General features: G+C 49.0%; 5 protein-coding genes across 5 annotated transcripts; 3 read left to right on the top strand and 2 right to left on the bottom strand.

The window, feature by feature from the left end:
* Positions 1-79: 79 nt before the first annotated feature.
* Positions 80-2,613, top strand: J7337_002363 (uncharacterized protein; the record flags this gene model as incomplete). The annotated part of the gene is made up of 3 exons (XM_044820093.1): positions 80-1,720; positions 1,853-2,369; positions 2,456-2,613. The coding sequence occupies 3 exons, from the start codon at positions 80-82 to the stop codon at positions 2,611-2,613; spliced, it is 2,316 nt and encodes a 771-aa protein (XP_044684393.1).
* Positions 2,614-7,610: 4,997 nt separating this feature from the next.
* Positions 7,611-7,952, bottom strand: MIC10 (Mitochondrial inner membrane organizing system component; the record flags this gene model as incomplete). The annotated part of the gene is made up of 2 exons (XM_044820092.1): positions 7,611-7,808; positions 7,875-7,952. 2 exons carry the CDS (start codon positions 7,950-7,952, stop codon positions 7,611-7,613), a joined length of 276 nt encoding a protein of 91 aa, XP_044684392.1.
* A 345-nt stretch (positions 7,953-8,297) lies between these two features.
* J7337_002361 (uncharacterized protein) lies at positions 8,298-12,485 on the top strand (the record flags this gene model as incomplete). Its single annotated transcript, XM_044820091.1, has 3 exons — positions 8,298-8,348; positions 8,404-11,677; positions 11,725-12,485. The coding sequence occupies 3 exons, from the start codon at positions 8,298-8,300 to the stop codon at positions 12,483-12,485; spliced, it is 4,086 nt and encodes a 1,361-aa protein (XP_044684391.1).
* Positions 12,486-12,625: 140 nt separating this feature from the next.
* On the bottom strand, positions 12,626-13,789 carry J7337_002360 (uncharacterized protein; the record flags this gene model as incomplete). Its single annotated transcript, XM_044820090.1, has 3 exons — positions 12,626-13,417; positions 13,472-13,603; positions 13,673-13,789. 3 exons carry the CDS (start codon positions 13,787-13,789, stop codon positions 12,626-12,628), a joined length of 1,041 nt encoding a protein of 346 aa, XP_044684390.1.
* Positions 13,790-14,578: 789 nt separating this feature from the next.
* Positions 14,579-17,994, top strand: J7337_002359 (uncharacterized protein; the record flags this gene model as incomplete). Its single annotated transcript, XM_044820089.1, has 2 exons — positions 14,579-17,394; positions 17,445-17,994. The coding sequence occupies 2 exons, from the start codon at positions 14,579-14,581 to the stop codon at positions 17,992-17,994; spliced, it is 3,366 nt and encodes a 1,121-aa protein (XP_044684389.1).
* Between the last annotated feature and the right edge of the window lie 250 nt (positions 17,995-18,244).

Genomic DNA, 18,244 nt, shown 5'->3' with positions numbered 1-18,244 from the left:
CTGAGCAGTATCTACAATCCAAGTTGTATCTATCAAGACAACAGTATATATCCTTTGGCATCATACAACACCTATTAAAATGGCTTCCGTACACTCCCGGCCGTCACCGAACTCCTCATCCTCCTACGAATTCGAGTCTGTCCCCGATGACGAATCATGGCAGTACATCGACTACACAGCAACGGGCTCTGGCCCATCATCTATTGGGTTTCTTTCTGATCCCGCCAGTGGAAGCCTAGGAAGCTTCGCCATGGTTGGAAATGTCCATGGAACGCCATCTCCCTTCATGCCAGGCAATACACCCTCACCCTATGCTGCCGGCAACACTCCTCCACCATATACCTCTACGAACAATTCATCGCCCTTTATGCTTGGAAACACACCTTCACCAACAGCTGCCTCTCCCCTGTTACTAGAAGAGATGGACCCAAGCGCATTCTTTGCCACCAATGCCTCTTCATTCCAGCCTCAAGCAAGCAATACCAATACAGACATATTTGCTTCCACAACAGACGGTGGATTCACTCAGCCGCAAGACTTCTTGACACCGCAGCAGTATCTCTTCTCACAGCAAAATGCGAACCAGTTCCAACCTCAGGGCTTGAATGGTATGCTGAAGCGGAGGACGGCCTCCCCTCAAGGGCAGGATACTGATGCTGCTGCAGACATGGCTCTCATGCAAAACTTCACAGCCGACATGTTCTCGATAGACACGAACGAACAGGTTCAGGTACCCCAAGTCAACTTTAACATGCAGCAGCCACTACAGTCAGATCCTAATGTTCCGCCATGGAACCCTACGAACACAAGGGGTAATGATGCTATCTTCATCATGGATGACTTCAACAACTCCCCATCACCCGTGAGCAATTACTCTCCGAGCTCGATGAACAGTTCAAAAGCAAGCCCCGGCGGCAGCAAGTCTCCGGTATCGATACCGATTCGAAAGGTGAAGGTCGGGAAGGTCGAGAAGAAGAAGAAGGCAGAACAATCTGGCAAGTTTGTCATTGTGACTCCTAACTCCATCTCAGCCCACGCTGGTCGCGAGAACCCGTTCGAGTGCTTCGAAGCTATGAACCGGACAAGTCAGCGAGGACGTAAAGGACCTTTGGCAAATGCCACAAAGGAGAATGCCCTGCAAGTCAGGAGACAGGGTGCTTGTTTCTGCTGCCACAGTCGCAAGGTCAAATGCGACCTGGAACGTCCGTGCAAGAGCTGCAAGAAACTAATGGTTCAAGTTCCTCAGGTGGTCTGTTGGCAGTTCAGTGACTTCGTAACCATTCTATTTCCCGTATACATTCGCGGTCATCTGGAAAGCAAAGAGATGGCCAAGTTCACCAGAGAGAACATTGCGGGATTCCATATTCAGGGGGTAGAGCAGGTATGCTCTGTTGAACTATTCTCGGGACCCCGATTCAGCACAGTGTTGGCCCTACAAGCCAAGTTCTTTACCCCTACCAACGCCGAGGTGCAGAATCACTGGCAGCTGCACAACTTGGGACAGAATAAGGTTGAGCTGAGGGCCAACAAGGCAGCCAACCTTGGTGTCGACCTCGAGAAGTCCGCCGAGAGGGACAACCTCAGGAAACGGACCAAGAGATACATCCAAGACCTCCTGAATGAGCCAGAATTTGTCGCCCAGGTCACAGATAGCATCACAAGCACATACCTGCCGGCGAAACTGCTGCGGATCGTCAAGGAGTATGCTGACGAGACCGAGGTGAGTGAAACATTGCCAGACGTATCATTAACCGAGCTGACAGTCATACTATAGTCCCTCATGGTCAATCGTGCTTTGTCGATCTACTGTATGCATTACATCATGACAAGACAGTTGTGCCTCACTCAACAGACGACCGACTCCCTTCGATCCGTCGGTATGATCGAGCAGGGCCCCAACTATGCCACCGCACGAGTCCTCGCACGACAGATCAAGTCCATCGTAGATGAGCTGATGCATCGCGAGGTACAATCACTATTCGAACTCTTCAACCGATCGCTCAAGCCGAAGTCCCGACGCGAGTGGGCACCCTGCACCGCCGCCTTTCTCGTCCTCTGCCTTTTCATGGAGGCTGTAGAGACGGCAGCTGACACGTTTGTGCTCGCCCAGAACGAAATCAACATGAGGAACAGCGCCAGACCGGAGTACGAAAGAAGCCTTGCGCTGAATACCTGTGCTGAGGTCGAGAACATGCCTTTCAAGCAGTTCGCTTACCAGTTCCACCAAGTTTATCAGACGCACAGCAAGGAGGCCAACTCGAAAGGTTTCAACCCTGTGCTTGACAGCAGCTTTGCCGAAAAGGGCGAGCTGGACGGACCGGCTGTCAGGTTCTCGGCTCAACTGCGAGAACTATTGTTCGGCGACAGCTGTAAGTACGACCTCAGACCCTGCTAACGGACTGACAAGTATGTTCTGGAAAGAGTCACAAAAGCTAATATTGTCTGTTACATTCAGGGCAAGAGTTGCAGTTTCTAGCAGCCACCGACATGATACCCAACACGTCGACTCATCCTTTCCCCATGGATCCGCAGACATTGTATACAGGGCGCCTCGTGGCCAGGTTTCTCATATCGTTCCAGGACGAGAGAAGTATTTTCGAGGACCTTGTCTGAGCGAAGGCTATTTGCCTGAGACATGTGCTGACGGAACGGCGAAATTATGGCGATCAACGTTGTTTTGAAAGACATGGCGCATGCGAGGCTTTGCTTGGTATAACGGTTAATGGGACACGAACACCTTGTACGGGGTATTGGATTTCTTGAATGATATGACCGAGGGGACACGCAGACGGCACACGAGGCTGAAAGAGCCACATTGTGTGCAAAAGTTTAGAGTAACAACAGTGTCTCAGAGTGAGTTTGAGAGAGCATGTTTTCGTTCGAAGCTTATGGTAGTATCAATAGGCTGAGCATGCCATGGCATTACATGACGTGAGCCAACAATGTTTCTCATGACGGGCAAGACATTGCGTGTAACGCGATACTTGGTGCAGCGTCCGGGGCCCTGCCTCGAGTCACCCGTCACTCAAAAACATGTGAAAATACAACACAGTTATTCACGCTGGATATGTTTGCCCGATTTTAGTCCTGATGCCACACTGCTTCTATGGTATCAGGGTGGAGCGGACCGGTTGTCTAGACCGTGGTTTTAATCTCCCACTCGAACGATAAATATAAAGTTGACACACATGCGCATTGGAAGCGCGAGGTGTAGGCAATTCGTGGGTGCCGCTGAGCGGACTTTGAAGAACAATCGAGGAAAATGCTGTAGAAATAGGTAAGTCGTAAAGCAAAGCATGGGCAATAGCAACGGTGAGACATCGTCACACCAAACCAGCCTCGAAAAACAAACTGTCAAACGCAAGACCCTGTTAAGCTCTTTGGCTCAGAACAGTGTCTCGTCATTCGGGCGTTCAACAACTTTCGAGGAGGACTGCATCCTGCATTGCATGAATGAATGTCAAGTCCGAAACCAAGACTTGGTGAGAGCTGAACACAAAACGGGCGCTTCATCGGCGTTGACCGTGAGCGAATAAGTGCAAGAGAAATTGCAGCCGAGGATGTCACATCGGAGATGGCAAATGGCGCCTCTGAACCTTGGAGAGGCGAAGCTGAGGTCAAACAAAGAAAAGAAAAGAGGCGTTGTTGTAGAAGTTTGGATTGAATTAACGTGAGAAGAAGAGTTTTTAAAGAGGTAGGTCGTGGTAGGGGGACACAGATCCACACTGCACGTGACACGAGACAAGCCTGAGGTGCTGGAGGAGCTAAGCTATCATACCCTGTCGCAGCCTGTGAAATTCTCTTTTCTCCTCCTTACACTTTTTACGCACGATAAAATCAACCGACCTCGATGTCTTTTACACTCGGAGTCGGTCATATTCAGTGCAAGAGGGACAGGGCCATCTTCTGCTGTCATACTGCGTCGAGAGACACGTTTCAATTGTCTCCCCGACCCCGGCAGAAGCTCCGATACGTCAATTGCTTGCTAATCTATCTAAGTACCAACTGAACTCTTGCCGCCACACTGCAAATGCATAATCTCGAACGAGACTGGTATAGGACCTTCGTGTATTGTGTGTCGAAGATCCTGCGCCTTAAAGGGATCAACACCAGGCACTTGTTGATCCCGCATCACCACATTTTTGTGTCTCCAGCGCCTCTCTACTTTTAGCATATGTTACATGATGCTGTGTCTCTTAACTCTACCTACCCACCCAAGGTTATCTTAAACCGGCATGGTACATTTGAGGAGTACATACCTCAAACCAGCTCTCCGACTGGCACAAGATACGCATTACTTGCGAGCCTGGACGTAAATCATTTGGAACATCACTGTAGCTATCCGTCGCCGTGTCCAAACGGTTGCAAGCGTGGTAAATGCGTTGGATCCAGCCCCATGGGACCAATCATTTTTAACGAAATACTCAATCCTGTCTTCACAGACCCAATATGTACAACCTCCACGTTACCCTTGCACCCACCTCTTCTTCTCAAAGCAAAGGAGAGGTTATGGCCAAACCCCTGTACACAGAGCCCATCTCTTTGTGCGGCGAGCGTTACATGGTTTGCGCAACGTCAATCAATTGACGAAGCAAGAGAGCTCGACATATGGTTGGACAGAGTCCAAATATGCCTGCGGAATGACATTAGTGTGAGGACATCGCCAAGCTTAGGGTTGAGATCAAGCTGTTCCAGTGAGGGCCAGCTCGGCGATGCCTTGATGGTGACTCTTGAACACGAGATTCTGTCAACTTGAACGGAGTACAAGTCTATAACTGGACATCGAAACTGTTTCACTGCTCTCGAACTGGCCTCGCTGTCCTACAGTTTGCATCAATACATACACAGGACCCATATTCGGATATCTCTGACTCCCGAACCGTGTCTTGTCCAACAACAGCTGTTTCCACAATAGGCAACGGAACGTCGACTTGCGGTACGGTCTTCTCCTGTCTTCTTGTCTTGAAGGTTAAGCAAGCGGTAACTTGCATACGGCGAGTGTAGTCGAAGTGGAAAGCTGACGACAATATGGCGCAGAGAAACGACCTTGAGCGACAATGAATTGCCTCATTTCGGGGGTTGTACAGCTTGTAGCGCCCCGAGGTCCTCTTTGATACTTCGCCAGGATGGTCTTATTCTTGAACTTCTTCTGAAAAACTAATGATGGAAGCAATGTGTTTGTCCAACACAAGTCAAGTATAAGAGGCTGCACTGACCCCGTGGATTGCTTCTCTTCTTCTCAGCACATCAAGACAATTCACACACGAGTGTAAACAAGCTTAGCTTCTGCATTCAATCCAGAAAGTTCTCTTTAACTCAAAGTCAAAGCCCCTTCAGTTTTCTCCAACAAACAACATCAAAGCAACCATGGCGTTCTCTACCGAAAACGTTGTTCGTGCCAACTTTGGAAGAAACCCTCCGCCTCCTCCTCCCACTCCCAGCCCCTGGCCCAGGGACCCCAGTGAGTGGAAGATTCCTTCCTGTTTTCTCTTGCGTATCCAGCGGTGTCTTGGATAATGACTCACATAATATGTGGTTGAATGCCTTGCGCCGTGTCATGGTATCGCTGCAGCGAACGCTTGTTCATGCTGCAGAATCAGTGTTTCTCCGATTGGGCATATTGCTAACACAAACCCACAGCCAATGGAAAGTAATTTCCTATCCATTCGCTATGCATTGGGCACTATACTGCAATGCATAGCGTAGAGGAGGAACCGCGATGGCCTGATATGGAGTATACGAAGGGAAGGAGTGACGGCCAGTTTGGTAAGGAGAGATCGAAGACTGGGGCGGTGGTCAAACCTTCATTTCAGTAACTTGCTTTATTTGCTTTCATAGATGATCAATTGCACGGTACCGTTGCCTTCAGCCATTCTTCTTGTGCACATTGTGCGTAATAGCAAACCGCGCTGTGTGCTCTGACAGGGCTTGTGCAGGCCAACATCACACTATGGTGTATCCCAACAGTATGACTCGAGACGCGAGATGCGAAAAGAGAGAACAGTGGAATGTGCGGCCACGAATTGAGTTCCGAATGCCACCGTTGTGGCGGAGGATCAAAGGAAAGAGTTCGAAAACGAGGACGTTGATCGTACGAGCGCGGTAACACTGGTGTAAAGGCATATCGGATGTTTATGAGGGAATCAGTTCATAGCGACAGAGGTTTGGTTACTAGAGCTTGCTGTCAATGCCTATGCACAAGTTCTGTAACCGACCGTGAAGCAAGATATGAGACATACCGATTGCTTATCGTTCACTATAATGACGCTCAGAAGAATGGTGTCTCGATGACTGCAGGCCATTGAGCTACAGGGGAGTTTGTTTTGTTGGAGTTGATTTGGAGAAGTAAAAACTGCGTATGTTGTGTATGGGGTTCGTACGCTCGGAGGTCGTGACTTCCCGAGCTGTTATTCCCAAGGGCCCAATGAAGGTGCGACTACAAGTGCGACCTGCCGGCTCTAGGGACTGAGGCCTTGTCTGAGGGGGCTCCAAGAATGGAACTCAATGCTCGACTTAGATCGCAATTATGAGTATGCCTACAGGAGATTAGCATGTTAGATGGACATCAAACCTCCACGATTCTCCTGCTCCTATTACTACCTTCCTATGCACTGCACCCATTGTACACTGCATACAAATTCCTGTGCATCACTAAAAAGATCGAAAGCAAAGATAACCTCCTCTTCGCTTAACCCTACCTTCGACGAGCCGTCAGTGCCGCCCGGATCCGTACGGCCTGGAACCGGATCGTCTGCAGTGTAGCCAACATTGTGCGACTCAACTAGAAAGAAGGATGCCCGACGTTAAGCGATCTGTCGACTCGGATAGGTTGGAAATCATACTCATCGCCATTGTGGTCTTCGTACTCGTCTTGCTCCTCGCTGTCTTCATCGTAATTGGCGCCAGCTACAGAACACCTCGAGGGACCCGAGATGCTAAGAACGGACAGCGTGAGACGCACTGGAATACGTTGCACCAGCCAGGTCAAGGAGATGGAACATATCATGACCATGAGGCTTCGTTCATCAAGAGTGTCCGGAGGCGAAGCCAGTCTTTGGCTGAAGAGCTCCGCTTGGAGCTGATTAACCTAAAACGCAACCTATCTTTGCTTACAATCCCCTCGAGGAGCCGGTTGGAAAACACCAACACAAATGAAGCGCGAAGATTTAGCATTGACCAGTTACTGAGTTTCTCCACGAATAGCTCAGAATTAGTCATAGACTGTGAGAGCTGCTATGAGTACCTGGACTCCCCGCTGTCCGCAACAGGAAGGGATGAGGACAATATGGGGGCACAGAGAAGGCAGATTCAACCAACGATGAACGCAGCGACATATGAGGAGGCGCAACAGTAGGGCAGTCCCTTACTGTAGACTAGGTATAGGGACAACGGGGTCGAAGACTGGTGAAAGGTCAGGAATGGCAGGTTGTTGTACATGATACCTCTATTGAATCTGAAAAACCCATCCTACTCTGACATTGGCCCTTCGTGAAGCCTGCGGCAAAGTTCCCTGTGTCATCCCTTAATACATCGCCATTTTCTGGTGTGTTCGTTGCTGGTACAAAATAAACGACTCGTTTCTCTTCATTGGCGCCCACCACTGCAACACCTTATGCGGACTGCTTCTTGAGTTCTCGCGCAGCCTGCTTCAGGCTGAAGTTGCACTCCTCATAGGCACGGCCAGCACCGAAGCCGACACCAACGAATGCGGGCCATGCTCTTCGCTTGAACAGAAGGACGGAGAAGACGACACCGAAACCGAGACCGAGGGAGGACTTGACAAGGAGGTTGGAGAGGCAGCGATCCCACTAGAGTTAAGTCAGTACTGAAATTTTATACAGAAAGTGTTTGAAGTATTCGGGTCTCGTGATTACCTTCTCATTGAGAAGAGACTCGCTGAGCGGCCGGGAAATGGCGCTGGGAGGAGGACGGGCTACAGTGGAATCGGCCATTTTGAACTGTCAAGTATCGCGTCAGTTTCAATGATTGAAGATTAATAAAACAAAAGGAATTGGCATACTTGGGTCGTGCAATCGGTCGTGACGAGCGAAATTAAGAGCTGCAACGAGCTTTATCTATGGATGTGATGTCAAGCTTGAATATGGAACAAGCCGGGTGACAAGAGCCGGGCTGTAGGCGGTGAGAATGGTTGGCCGGTAATGGTTTAGTGTTATGGCAGAACTTTGGAAATTTTGGGTGGAACTCAGGAAAAGTCGCGGGGCGCATTCAAAGATCGAGGTTTGTATAGCTTTTTTTCTCTACCATTTCTTTAATTATTCCTTTATAAAACTGTCGCTATGGACGTGGAAATGGCGGAAGATTCCGCACAAGAACATTCTTCAACCCTCGTATGTATCTGTCTTGCTGCGGCTTCCCAATCGTGAATGCTTACACGTGCTACAGCAAAAGATGGCCCTGATTAAGACTGTGAGAGGTCTTGACCAAAATGGTCCGGGCGAAGATGGAAAGAATCTAGAAAAACTATGGAAGAGTTTGACGGTATCAGCAGATAGCCAATTCCATGCTGCAGAGGAGAGCAGCTTGCGATGGCTGCTAAAGTCGATGAACGGCGCATCAAAGGATGCTGAGACTTTGCGACGCTGGCCCTTGACCTGGACTATCCTTGAATGCGTCTTTCAGCGCATTCCTTTATTCTCACTCGCAAAGTCTCTTGCAGATAGACGATTCGTTGCAGTGCTGCAGCAAACCCTAAAAGATATCTCACAACCAGCTACGAACTCATCATCCAGTTCCTCCAAGAGAAAGCGGTCGCTAAAGAAAAGCTTCGACCTGGAAGCTCTGCGAGATACTGAAGGGTGTCTTATGAGTGGAGATGCTTTACTCAGTGCCCTAAAGGCATTACTGGACCGCCTTCGTTCATCTGCCACGCAATCCTCCCACGACAAGATCGGCGCAGAGCATATCCGATCTCTGTTCTGTAACTCAGCAGCCGATGCAGCGACCTTGACATCACTGTTCCTAATGCTGTGCAATGTTGCGCTTACTGGCGGTGAAGAGCAAGAAGGGAGGGAATCCTGGATCGAGACGATATCATCCATTTGGGATTTCCACTTGCAAGGAACCGATGATACATTGGAGGTCGCAGCGCAGCTATTCACACCGTCCGCTGCCATCTTCAGCAAACTTGAGGGTATCGATGGATCACACGACAGGGTTACACGAGAGCCCTTACGGGCGAAATGGACGATCGATTTGGAAAGTTTCATGCATCGCAGTTTGATATTCCCCGCACGAGCCGCCTTCATTAACCGACAAGATATGGAACCCGTCGCCAGAGCACTTCATGCAGCCGAGAAACATCTTGATACAGCAGCTCCTGCGCTGTACTTCTTAGCTTCAAGTGTGACAGATGCACTCAGTGAAGGAAGGTTACGGAAGGGAAATATCGACTGGATGAAGCAGATCTTCAAAGTTGTAGAAGCCTCGCTAAAAGGACAAGAGAACCGAGATAAGCTTGTGCAGGCTGTTCTAGAGCGAGCAGCTGAGAAGTCGATGGCAATCGACACAAATGATCTGCGTTCTATTTGTCGAGAGTATGCCCTACAGGAGGATAGCACAAACTGGCATTTGACCGCGGTCATTGCTGATTGTGATTTTGATGTGTTCAAGCTCCCTGAAGGCGAAAGCCTGCTAGAGACCGTCTGCGAGCGAAGCGTCTCCCCAGAGCTTAAACCACAGGATCTAGAATCAGTGTCCAAGATTATTCAAGCCATCGCCCAAGTATACCGAACTGGACGAGATTTTGCTGGGTTCTTGAAACTATGGTTTCAGCAGCTTTGTAAGGTTGAGAAGCAGAAGACTAAGATTACATCGCCATGGCTCCAGGTTGGTCAAAGGCAACATGGAAATACTTCATTCGAGAGCTTGATTGAAAAGGAGATGTCACCACAGCAGCTTCTAGAGGGTTTGGAGTGGGTCAAGGAAGAGAAACTACACTCCCGGGCACTCTGCCTCTTCTTGGACTGCATTGCTCAGGGCATTCGAAGCGAGACATACGTGGATGCTGTTGGCAGTAAGCTATTTGATTTGGTAAGCCAAGTGAAAAAGACGTCGTCTACCTTGACAGCACTGAAGTGGGGAGTTGTGTCGAAGACTATTTCATGGGTGACCCCTGAGTCACGAGCTGAAATTTGGGCCTCTGTCCAAGGACAACTGACCAAGATTTTGTCCGAGTCACCTCTTGAGTCTAAGGAAACGTATGAGGCCTTCAAATGCTGTTGTCAAGCTTGGGTTTCCATGAGCCCTGATGACGCACATATCAGAGAGCCCGCAAACCTAGTAGATGCTTTCACCACTCGACTGTCAAAGGATCTGCTCTCATCAAAGTCCTTGAAGGGGAGAGACCTTTCATCATTCTTACAGCATGACCCTAAGCCAGCTTTCCTCGAAGAAGCTGCCCCAGAGCATTATTTGGCCTGGTTTTTGCAGGGTTCTGGTCGTTTAAGTCGATTCGTTTATGGCACCAAAGCTACCCTCCCGCAAGCATTGCAGAATGCGTTATCTTTACCCAGCAGTGAAGTTACTCAGTTGAGGGATATTTGGGCATGCCTCCTTGAGAACGAAAACAACATGAACAAAGTCAAAGTCGCTGGCGACCTTATCGACCGATTGATCAAGTCGTTGGAAGAGGATGGAAAGGAGAAGCGATGGCCTGCAGAGAGCAGCCAGACCTGGATACGGAGCTTGAGCAGTACTCATACAGATGCCTTTACTCGACCTCAGAGAGAACGTATTATGGAATTGCTCAATGCCCACAGAGCAAAGACGACAAAAAGGGTATCGATCGAGGGGTGGAGATACATCCTCGGGCTGTCCACCAAGTTGATGGGCCGAGCGACTTTCTACGAAGGGATGGAATTCTCCCATCTAGTTGATATTGCGGATGTCATGTCAGACATCTCTAGCTCAACACCTACTCAAGACGGCACTTTAATCGATCTGATCGAAGCATATTATATGATGGCAGCGGCCACTATCCGGCAGATGGCGGAGCATTTGGACGAGCGAAGTAACAAGTACTTTGAGGAGAGCCGTAGTTTCATTTCTGACTGTGAAGAAGCTGGGGATTTGTCGCCTTGCCGCATGACCCTTTTGAAAGCGTTAATCACTGAAGTTGAGAAGTCGCCAAGCTTCGCTAGCCATCCTGAGCTAAACACAGTGTCTGATGCAGCAAAGGATGCGTTGGGGAAATGTGTAATTGCAGCGACTGGCTACTTTTTGAGAACGAAGAAGGCATTTGAGACTCACAATGTCATTGCCGATCTCAGGCTTCTTGCTGCAGTCGATGCCGCAGACTCGCTTACGAGTCTTTCAGGGGCTTCCAAACTAAAGGAATCGGACATCAGAAAGGCGGAAAAGAGCAGCCATGCAGCCATGGCGGCAGGAGATCTCCGGGGATGGCAAATACAAACGTTCCTCAGGACATACTTCTCTACGCATTTGGAAGAATCCCGACCAACAACGTTTTACAGCATCAGCCAGGTACCACAGGAACTTCGCGAGCCTTTCTTTCAGAGAAATGTTGCTTCGGTCACAAAGGAGATGGACACCTCCGCTAAGATGGCGTACTTGAGGGACCTCGTTCATATGTTTGTGCAAGGTTCGGACTCGGAAGGTCAAGTATCGGCTATCTACACCGTTGTGAACCAGCTCCTAGGTAAGACAACTGAAGCCATTGAAGTTGTGTCAACTAACACAGAGTAGCATGCCCTGATCTACAAGGGAAAAGTTCCGGCTTTGACCTAGCGGCCGCTCACAGTGAGCTGACCTCAACCCTGTTGACACTCAAGAGCCAGTCCGTTTGTACCCGAGTGTGTCGTATTCTCTGCACACTCCTGGAGAAGAAGCCCCAGTCGATGACCCAATGGAACATCGAGTTGGTGCTCAACACCATCTCTGACTTGAGCCTGTCAACGAAGCCGCTTGACGAACAGGTGTCCAATGAAAGAGTACCCTTTGCACTGTTGTGCAATTTGATGGAAGTTATCATCAAGAAACACCGTCTCCGGCTTGAAGGCCACCACCACCTTCTCTTGTCAGCAATGCAGGCTCTTCTCCGCAACCTCATCATCAACCACAGTACTACTGATATCTTACACCAAAGCTCGCACGAGACAAAGGCTCATCGCTATGCCCGTCTTGTTACTCTTATCTGCGAGCCAACAGCCGGTGCTGTATCTCGATCTCAGCACCAGAGTTCTCTTGACTCAGCTACAGATGCAGCGAAGCGTTCAGCTGGACGACATATGTACCTGGTCATGATGCAGTACGTCAAGTTACAGCTTGAAGCTGATGTGCCCCGCCGAGTGAGAGAAGCTCTCGAGCCAGCCATGAACTCCATCTTCGATATCACACCCCCTGAGGTGAGGAAGATTCTGAACGACGCCATGGATGGAAGCGGACGTGCTATTGTAAAGGAAATGTTCAAGTCATATACCAAGTTTGGTAAATGGAGCGGCGTATAAACGGGGACTATAGATATTGATAGATACCACCACATAGATAGATATCAGAAAAGCATAGCAGGCTTGGTCATTATTATTATTAAATGGGTATCTCTAATCATTACTTGGATTTTTTGGAACCCGACAATGCATTATTAATATTAAGCGCTTGGGGCTTTCTTGTGCAAGCTTGGGTGGCCGTACTTCTTTGCGTGGCTCTTGATCTGGTGGTCAAGAATAGGACGAACAAAGACCCACACAATTGTAGCAAGCAGAGCTCCAAGAACATCAATGAAGCTGTTCTTGGGAGTGCCACCAAAAGATGCCCACTTCATGAGTGAACCAAGGAAGTTGACAGTAATATGGTGCTGTCCAGCTTCCAGGCCCTTGATAGCTACCGCAGCAACTTCATCTGGGGTTTGCTTGGGATCGTCCTTCTCAATGATCTTGGTGATCTCGGGCTTATGCTCGTTCTCGCGGACATTACCAGGAGAGAGAATGGTGCCAGGCAAAACCAGATGGACTTGAACATTCTGAGGATACAGCATGACTTCTTGCTGGATACATTCGGCCAGACCTTTCATTGCGTACTTGGAGGGGGTGTAGGGAGTGTATCCTGGAGGAGAATAGCAGGCACAGACACTTCCAGTCATGATGAAGTGCTTGGGCTCCTTTTCGACAGGCTTGTCCACAGCAAGCCACTCGCGCATAACGGCATGTACCATCTCAGCTGTGCCCCAGAAGTTGACGTCCATGTGCTGTCGCATTGACTTCATTTCCATATCGACGAACAGTTCGGGGAACGAGAATCCAGCAATGGTCCAGACGATATCGGGGGCTTGGCCATTGTTCCAGCTGATGACTTCTTCGAGGAGGGGCTTGGCGTATGATTCGGCAGAGACGTCGGCGGCGATGTAGTGGAAGCGTTGGTTTTGGGGGTTCTTGGCTGCGGCCTTAGGTCAAGTCAGCATGTAATTGTGAAAGAACATGGAGTGATAGCAGCATACCTTGACGGTGAAGAGTGCAGCTTCGAGTTTACTGGCGCTTCGAGAGACGAGAACAACATTTGCGCCCTTGGCAGACAATTGAGTGGCTGCGCTGAGGCCCATGCCTTCGGATGCGCCGGTGATGAGGACCGTCTACGGGCATTGTTAGTCGTGCTGTGGCAGAAAGGGACTGATCATGAGACGTATCATGATGGGTCATACTTTGCCCTCGACGGGGAATTTGTTGCCTCCGAAGAGACCCATGATGAGCCAGCCGACAAGAAGAGTCACGACGGAGATAGCAATGTATGTAACGAGTGTCGATGGGAAGAGATCCATGGCTCGAGAGGGACGGGACAGGAGTGTAGATAAACTTGTAGCTAGCTAGCGAGGGGCAGAAAGCACGGAGTTTTTGAGCTGTAATACGACCCCTGCTAAGACCGCTAAGATACAGTGTCATCCCCGCTTATTCAGGTCCTCGAAAGTGGACGCCACGGGCCGTTAAGCTTCCACTCGATAATATGGACTCACTCCAATGCTTCAATTGAATGGATGCAACCCCTGGCTTGTAGGATGGATGGACAGCCTGTCCCTAGGGCTGACACATTGAATGATTACAATCTGATCAACCATTATTAGCTTCGTTTTTTAGCTCTATGCGATCGGATTCTTCAAACTGTAAGACGGGCATGGACGGGATTAATTCAGGGGTTGCTGTCCAAGATGGTGCCCGTGTGATGATTCTTTCAGGTACAAGGGCGTGATGAGAAATATTTTAATAAATGAGATGCTGTGGTAATTCTGTTTCTGCTACAAGAGAAGATATATACGGCATAGGAATATTAGAGGAGGGTCTTATTGAGGTCGATGCTTATAGTATAGAAACTGATATCGCACTGTATTTCATTTCGCTGTGGCTGAAAGTCGAGGCTGACGCGCTCTCACTCACTTCCGCAGTCAACTTACATACAACGGATACAAGATACCTAATTGTGTTTTGTTTGTTTCTGTTGAACTTGTCATCAACCCTCATTTCAGCAAAACACTCACACATCCTTGTTCAAACTCGAACAAACAATCTTAAAAATAATGAGGATATGACGAAAACTCTGTCGATCTACCAGCACAATGTCCAGCAAGGATGAGGACACCAAGGCTACGGTACCTAAATTTGCATCTTTTAAGCCGAAATCCGGTACTTCCGACTTGAAAGCACCCAAATTTTCTTCTTTCAAACCAAAGGACAAGGATAAGCATAAGGACACGCCCACAGGCTCTAGTGCTAAGGACGAGGGACGAGAGCGAGGGCGAGAACGCGAACGAGATTCCAGGAGGAAACGGAGTCATCACCATTCTGACTCACATCGCGACCATCGCCGGCCCAAAAAGCATCGCACAGACTCTCGTGGCCGACACCGTGAGAACTCGCGAACTGGTAACTCTGAAGCACTTGAGCACCGCCCACTCACTAAAGTTACACGCAGCAGTGATGATCCATCGCGTCTGTACATCATTGATACTAAAGGGGACCCGTTAATCATTCGCTATGGAGGTCTCGACCGGTCTCAGATTCCTGTTTACTATCGTGATGGATACGGAAAGGTCCTTGGCACACGGGGTCGTCTTGTAATTCATCGCGATGGACCAAGAGATCAGTTCAGTCTACGTATGCCTGGTGAAGGTTCATATGCCTTGAAAGACAGGGATGGTCTGCGCTCCAGAAACTGGCGTATAAGACCTACGCCGTTGAGAATCAGGAAACAGGAGAACGATGGCCAAGGTGAAGAAGACGGAGACTTTTTGGCAATAAGCTCGTCTAAGAAGCGTGCACACTTGCATCAAGCCTCTGATTCTTCAGAAGATGAGGAACAGCCGACTTATCGATCCATAGAGGGAAAGGCGAAACCACGCCAGTACGATGACAGCGACTTGGAATCCGAGTCAGATGCGGTTGCAGACGATATCAATCTCGATCAGAATAATCCCCTGAAGTGGAAGTCAATTCAGCTCTCGAGACGTGTCAAAGACCAGCCAGATGATATAGATGCATGGCTCGAGTTGGCAAATCATCAAGATGCTCTTTTGAGAGCAGGCGAGGATATTGGTCACAGGGCGCTTGAAGCTGAGGTGCACAGTTTTGCGGAAATCAAGCTGCATATGCTTGAATCAGCCTTGTCTAATGTGTCAAACCACCAGGATCGCATTAGGGTGCTGATTCCTCTGATGCGGGAAGGCGTAAGAGTATGGAATAGCAAAGTCGCCGCTAAGAAGTGGCTCGATTTGCGTGAGGATGAGGATAAGAGCTTCACTCTGTGGAAGACGCATCTTGATTTTGCCATGTCCAATATTTCTGCTTTCCATTTTGACACCCTCAAGCAAATGCACCTGGATAGAATACGGCATGTTATGTCTCGATCACAACTGAACATTGAGCCTGAAGACTTGAGGGAAGCTATCTATGTCTTTCTAAGACTTACCAGGTTCATCCATGACTCCGGTTATAAGGAGCTTGCAGCCGCAGCCTGGCAAGCTTTTCTAGAGCTCAACTTCTTCCGGCCCCCGCAATTGGACGACCAGAGTGCAGCCTTCGAATCACTCCGTGACTTCTGGGAGAGTGAAGTTCCGAGGATAGGAGAAGCAGACGCTCAAGGCTGGGCGAAATTTGTAGCAGATGGTGGAATAGGCAGTGCTCCTGAACCACTGCAAGATATCAGAGGGCCCGAATACCAGTCTCGAGATGACTACAAACGATGGGCAATCCTAGAGAGCTCACAAGCTGATCAGGCTCGAATTCCCGCTAGGACCATGGACGAAGGAACAGAAGACGACCCATTTAGAGTGGTGATGTTCTCTGACATCGAGCCACTTTTCCTTTTCGTTCCGCAGAGTATCCTGCCTGCTGTGCAGGAGCAAGTGCTGGACGCATTTCTCATATTCCAGGGATTCCCTCCAACATTCTGGTCTGGCCACTGGACCGAAGAGGCGTACCATGATCAGTTCCTTGCAGCTTTCACATTACACACAGAGTCGAGTGCCCCCAGGCCACTATCGGGAGACGAGGATCCGACTGAGGTCCAGAGGAAGCCCCCTTCTTTCCACCAGAACCCTCTTTGCGGCTCGGAAACGCTCGACGTCCTTTTCCCTCACTCAGAATGGTTCTCCTATCTGCCCTCAAGGAATAGAATGAACAGCCTTGAGCTTGGATTTATGGTCAACGCAACGAAGCAACTGGTTCACAATGTCAACTTTGAGGGTTTGGCCACATATCATTTGGCATTGTCTCATGTTCAAGATAGCTCTAGTGTCAAGAAAGCGGCAAAGGCTTTGCTGAAGCGCTATCCGACGAACTTTGGTCTTTACCGAGCATACGCTATTGCTGAGTATGCAAATGAAAATCAAGAAGTTGCAGCCAAGGTCTTGTCATCAGCAACTGAGTTCGCGTCGGTGAGTAATCTGTCCTCTCCGATTTTGACTCGTCGCCATGCTAAGGAGTTATTGCAGAACTCACCAACAGCAGATGTGTTTGCCCTATGGAGAACTTGGTCGTGGATGGAATTTCAGGGGGGTGATAAACAGCTAGCAGTTCGAAGATTATGCTCCTCTGTAGACGATGCTCTTCGAAGGTCGGCTGGAACCCCTGAAGTATCATCAACACATATTCTCAAAGCCCACCGAACTTTCTCCTCTTTAACGAGTGACTTTATTTCCAGCGCGAACCTCGAGAATGCCAGTACTACTGCCGAGTGCTTAGTCCTGTTGTCGTACTTGACTTCTGAGAGCTGTGCAGAACCGATGTCGGCATCACAAGGAAGTGTTTCGGCTGCGATAGAGACAGTGCACCGAATGTCTCTCGAGTTCAAGTCTCGAGGCTACCAAGCATCTCGCGCTCATGAGCGATTACTACAGTTTGCGTCGAGGCTACTGTACTTGCACGCAAGCCGAGGGTAAGTCCCAATCCAAAAGATTGTCAGATATTATTGCTAACAAAGCCAAGACCTTTTCGCCGCGCATATCTGCTGGAGCAGCTGAAACAGTTCCTAATGTACTTCCCGATAAACACCATATTCTTATCACTTTTTGAATGGGCCGACTCCAGTCTTCGCGTTATCGACGAAACAAGAACGCTTCTGCACGAAACAGTCTTGACTCCAGCACAGGATTGCCTGAGCAGTCGAATATTTGCCGTCCATCACGAGATTGAACGGGGAAACGTCAACACAACGAAAGCAGCTTTCGAGCACGCCGTTTCAAGCGACAATTGCAAGTTTAATACATCTTTGTGGATACATTTCATCAAATTCTGCAGCTCACACAGAGAGTTGCGACCGAAAGCTAAGGATATCTTGTTCAGGGCCTTGAGGCATTGTCCCTGGTCTAAGGATGTCATGATGGAGGCTTTCCTCACTTTGAACAGCGAGATGGATTCTTCGGAACTCAAGGGTATCTTTGAGACCATGACTTCAAAGGGTTTGAGGATTCATGTTGATCTGGATGATTTTTTGGATAAAAGGAAAGATGCGGAACGAGTGGCGAAGAGCCAGTGAGTCTATGAGCAAACTGCACTTTGGCACTTCAGTGAAAACCTCACCCCGATTGACGGTAGAGTGATAAACAGGCCGAGTGATAACTCGAATCAATCGTAGTTTCCATCGGGTTTACATGTTATCCCATCCTGCAAGTCCAGCAATAAACGCCAAAAATGATTGAGCGCAAGATTAGACCGACTTTGTGAATTTATTAAAGCAATTGCTATAGGGAACCTACATGTTCAGGAGTGCTTATGATAAGATAGCC

Source organism: Fusarium musae, chromosome 2, assembly GCF_019915245.1.
Source record: "Fusarium musae strain F31 chromosome 2, whole genome shotgun sequence".
NCBI classification, from domain to species: domain Eukaryota; kingdom Fungi; phylum Ascomycota; class Sordariomycetes; order Hypocreales; family Nectriaceae; genus Fusarium; species Fusarium musae.
This window is presented reverse-complemented; position numbering and strand designations above follow the sequence as displayed.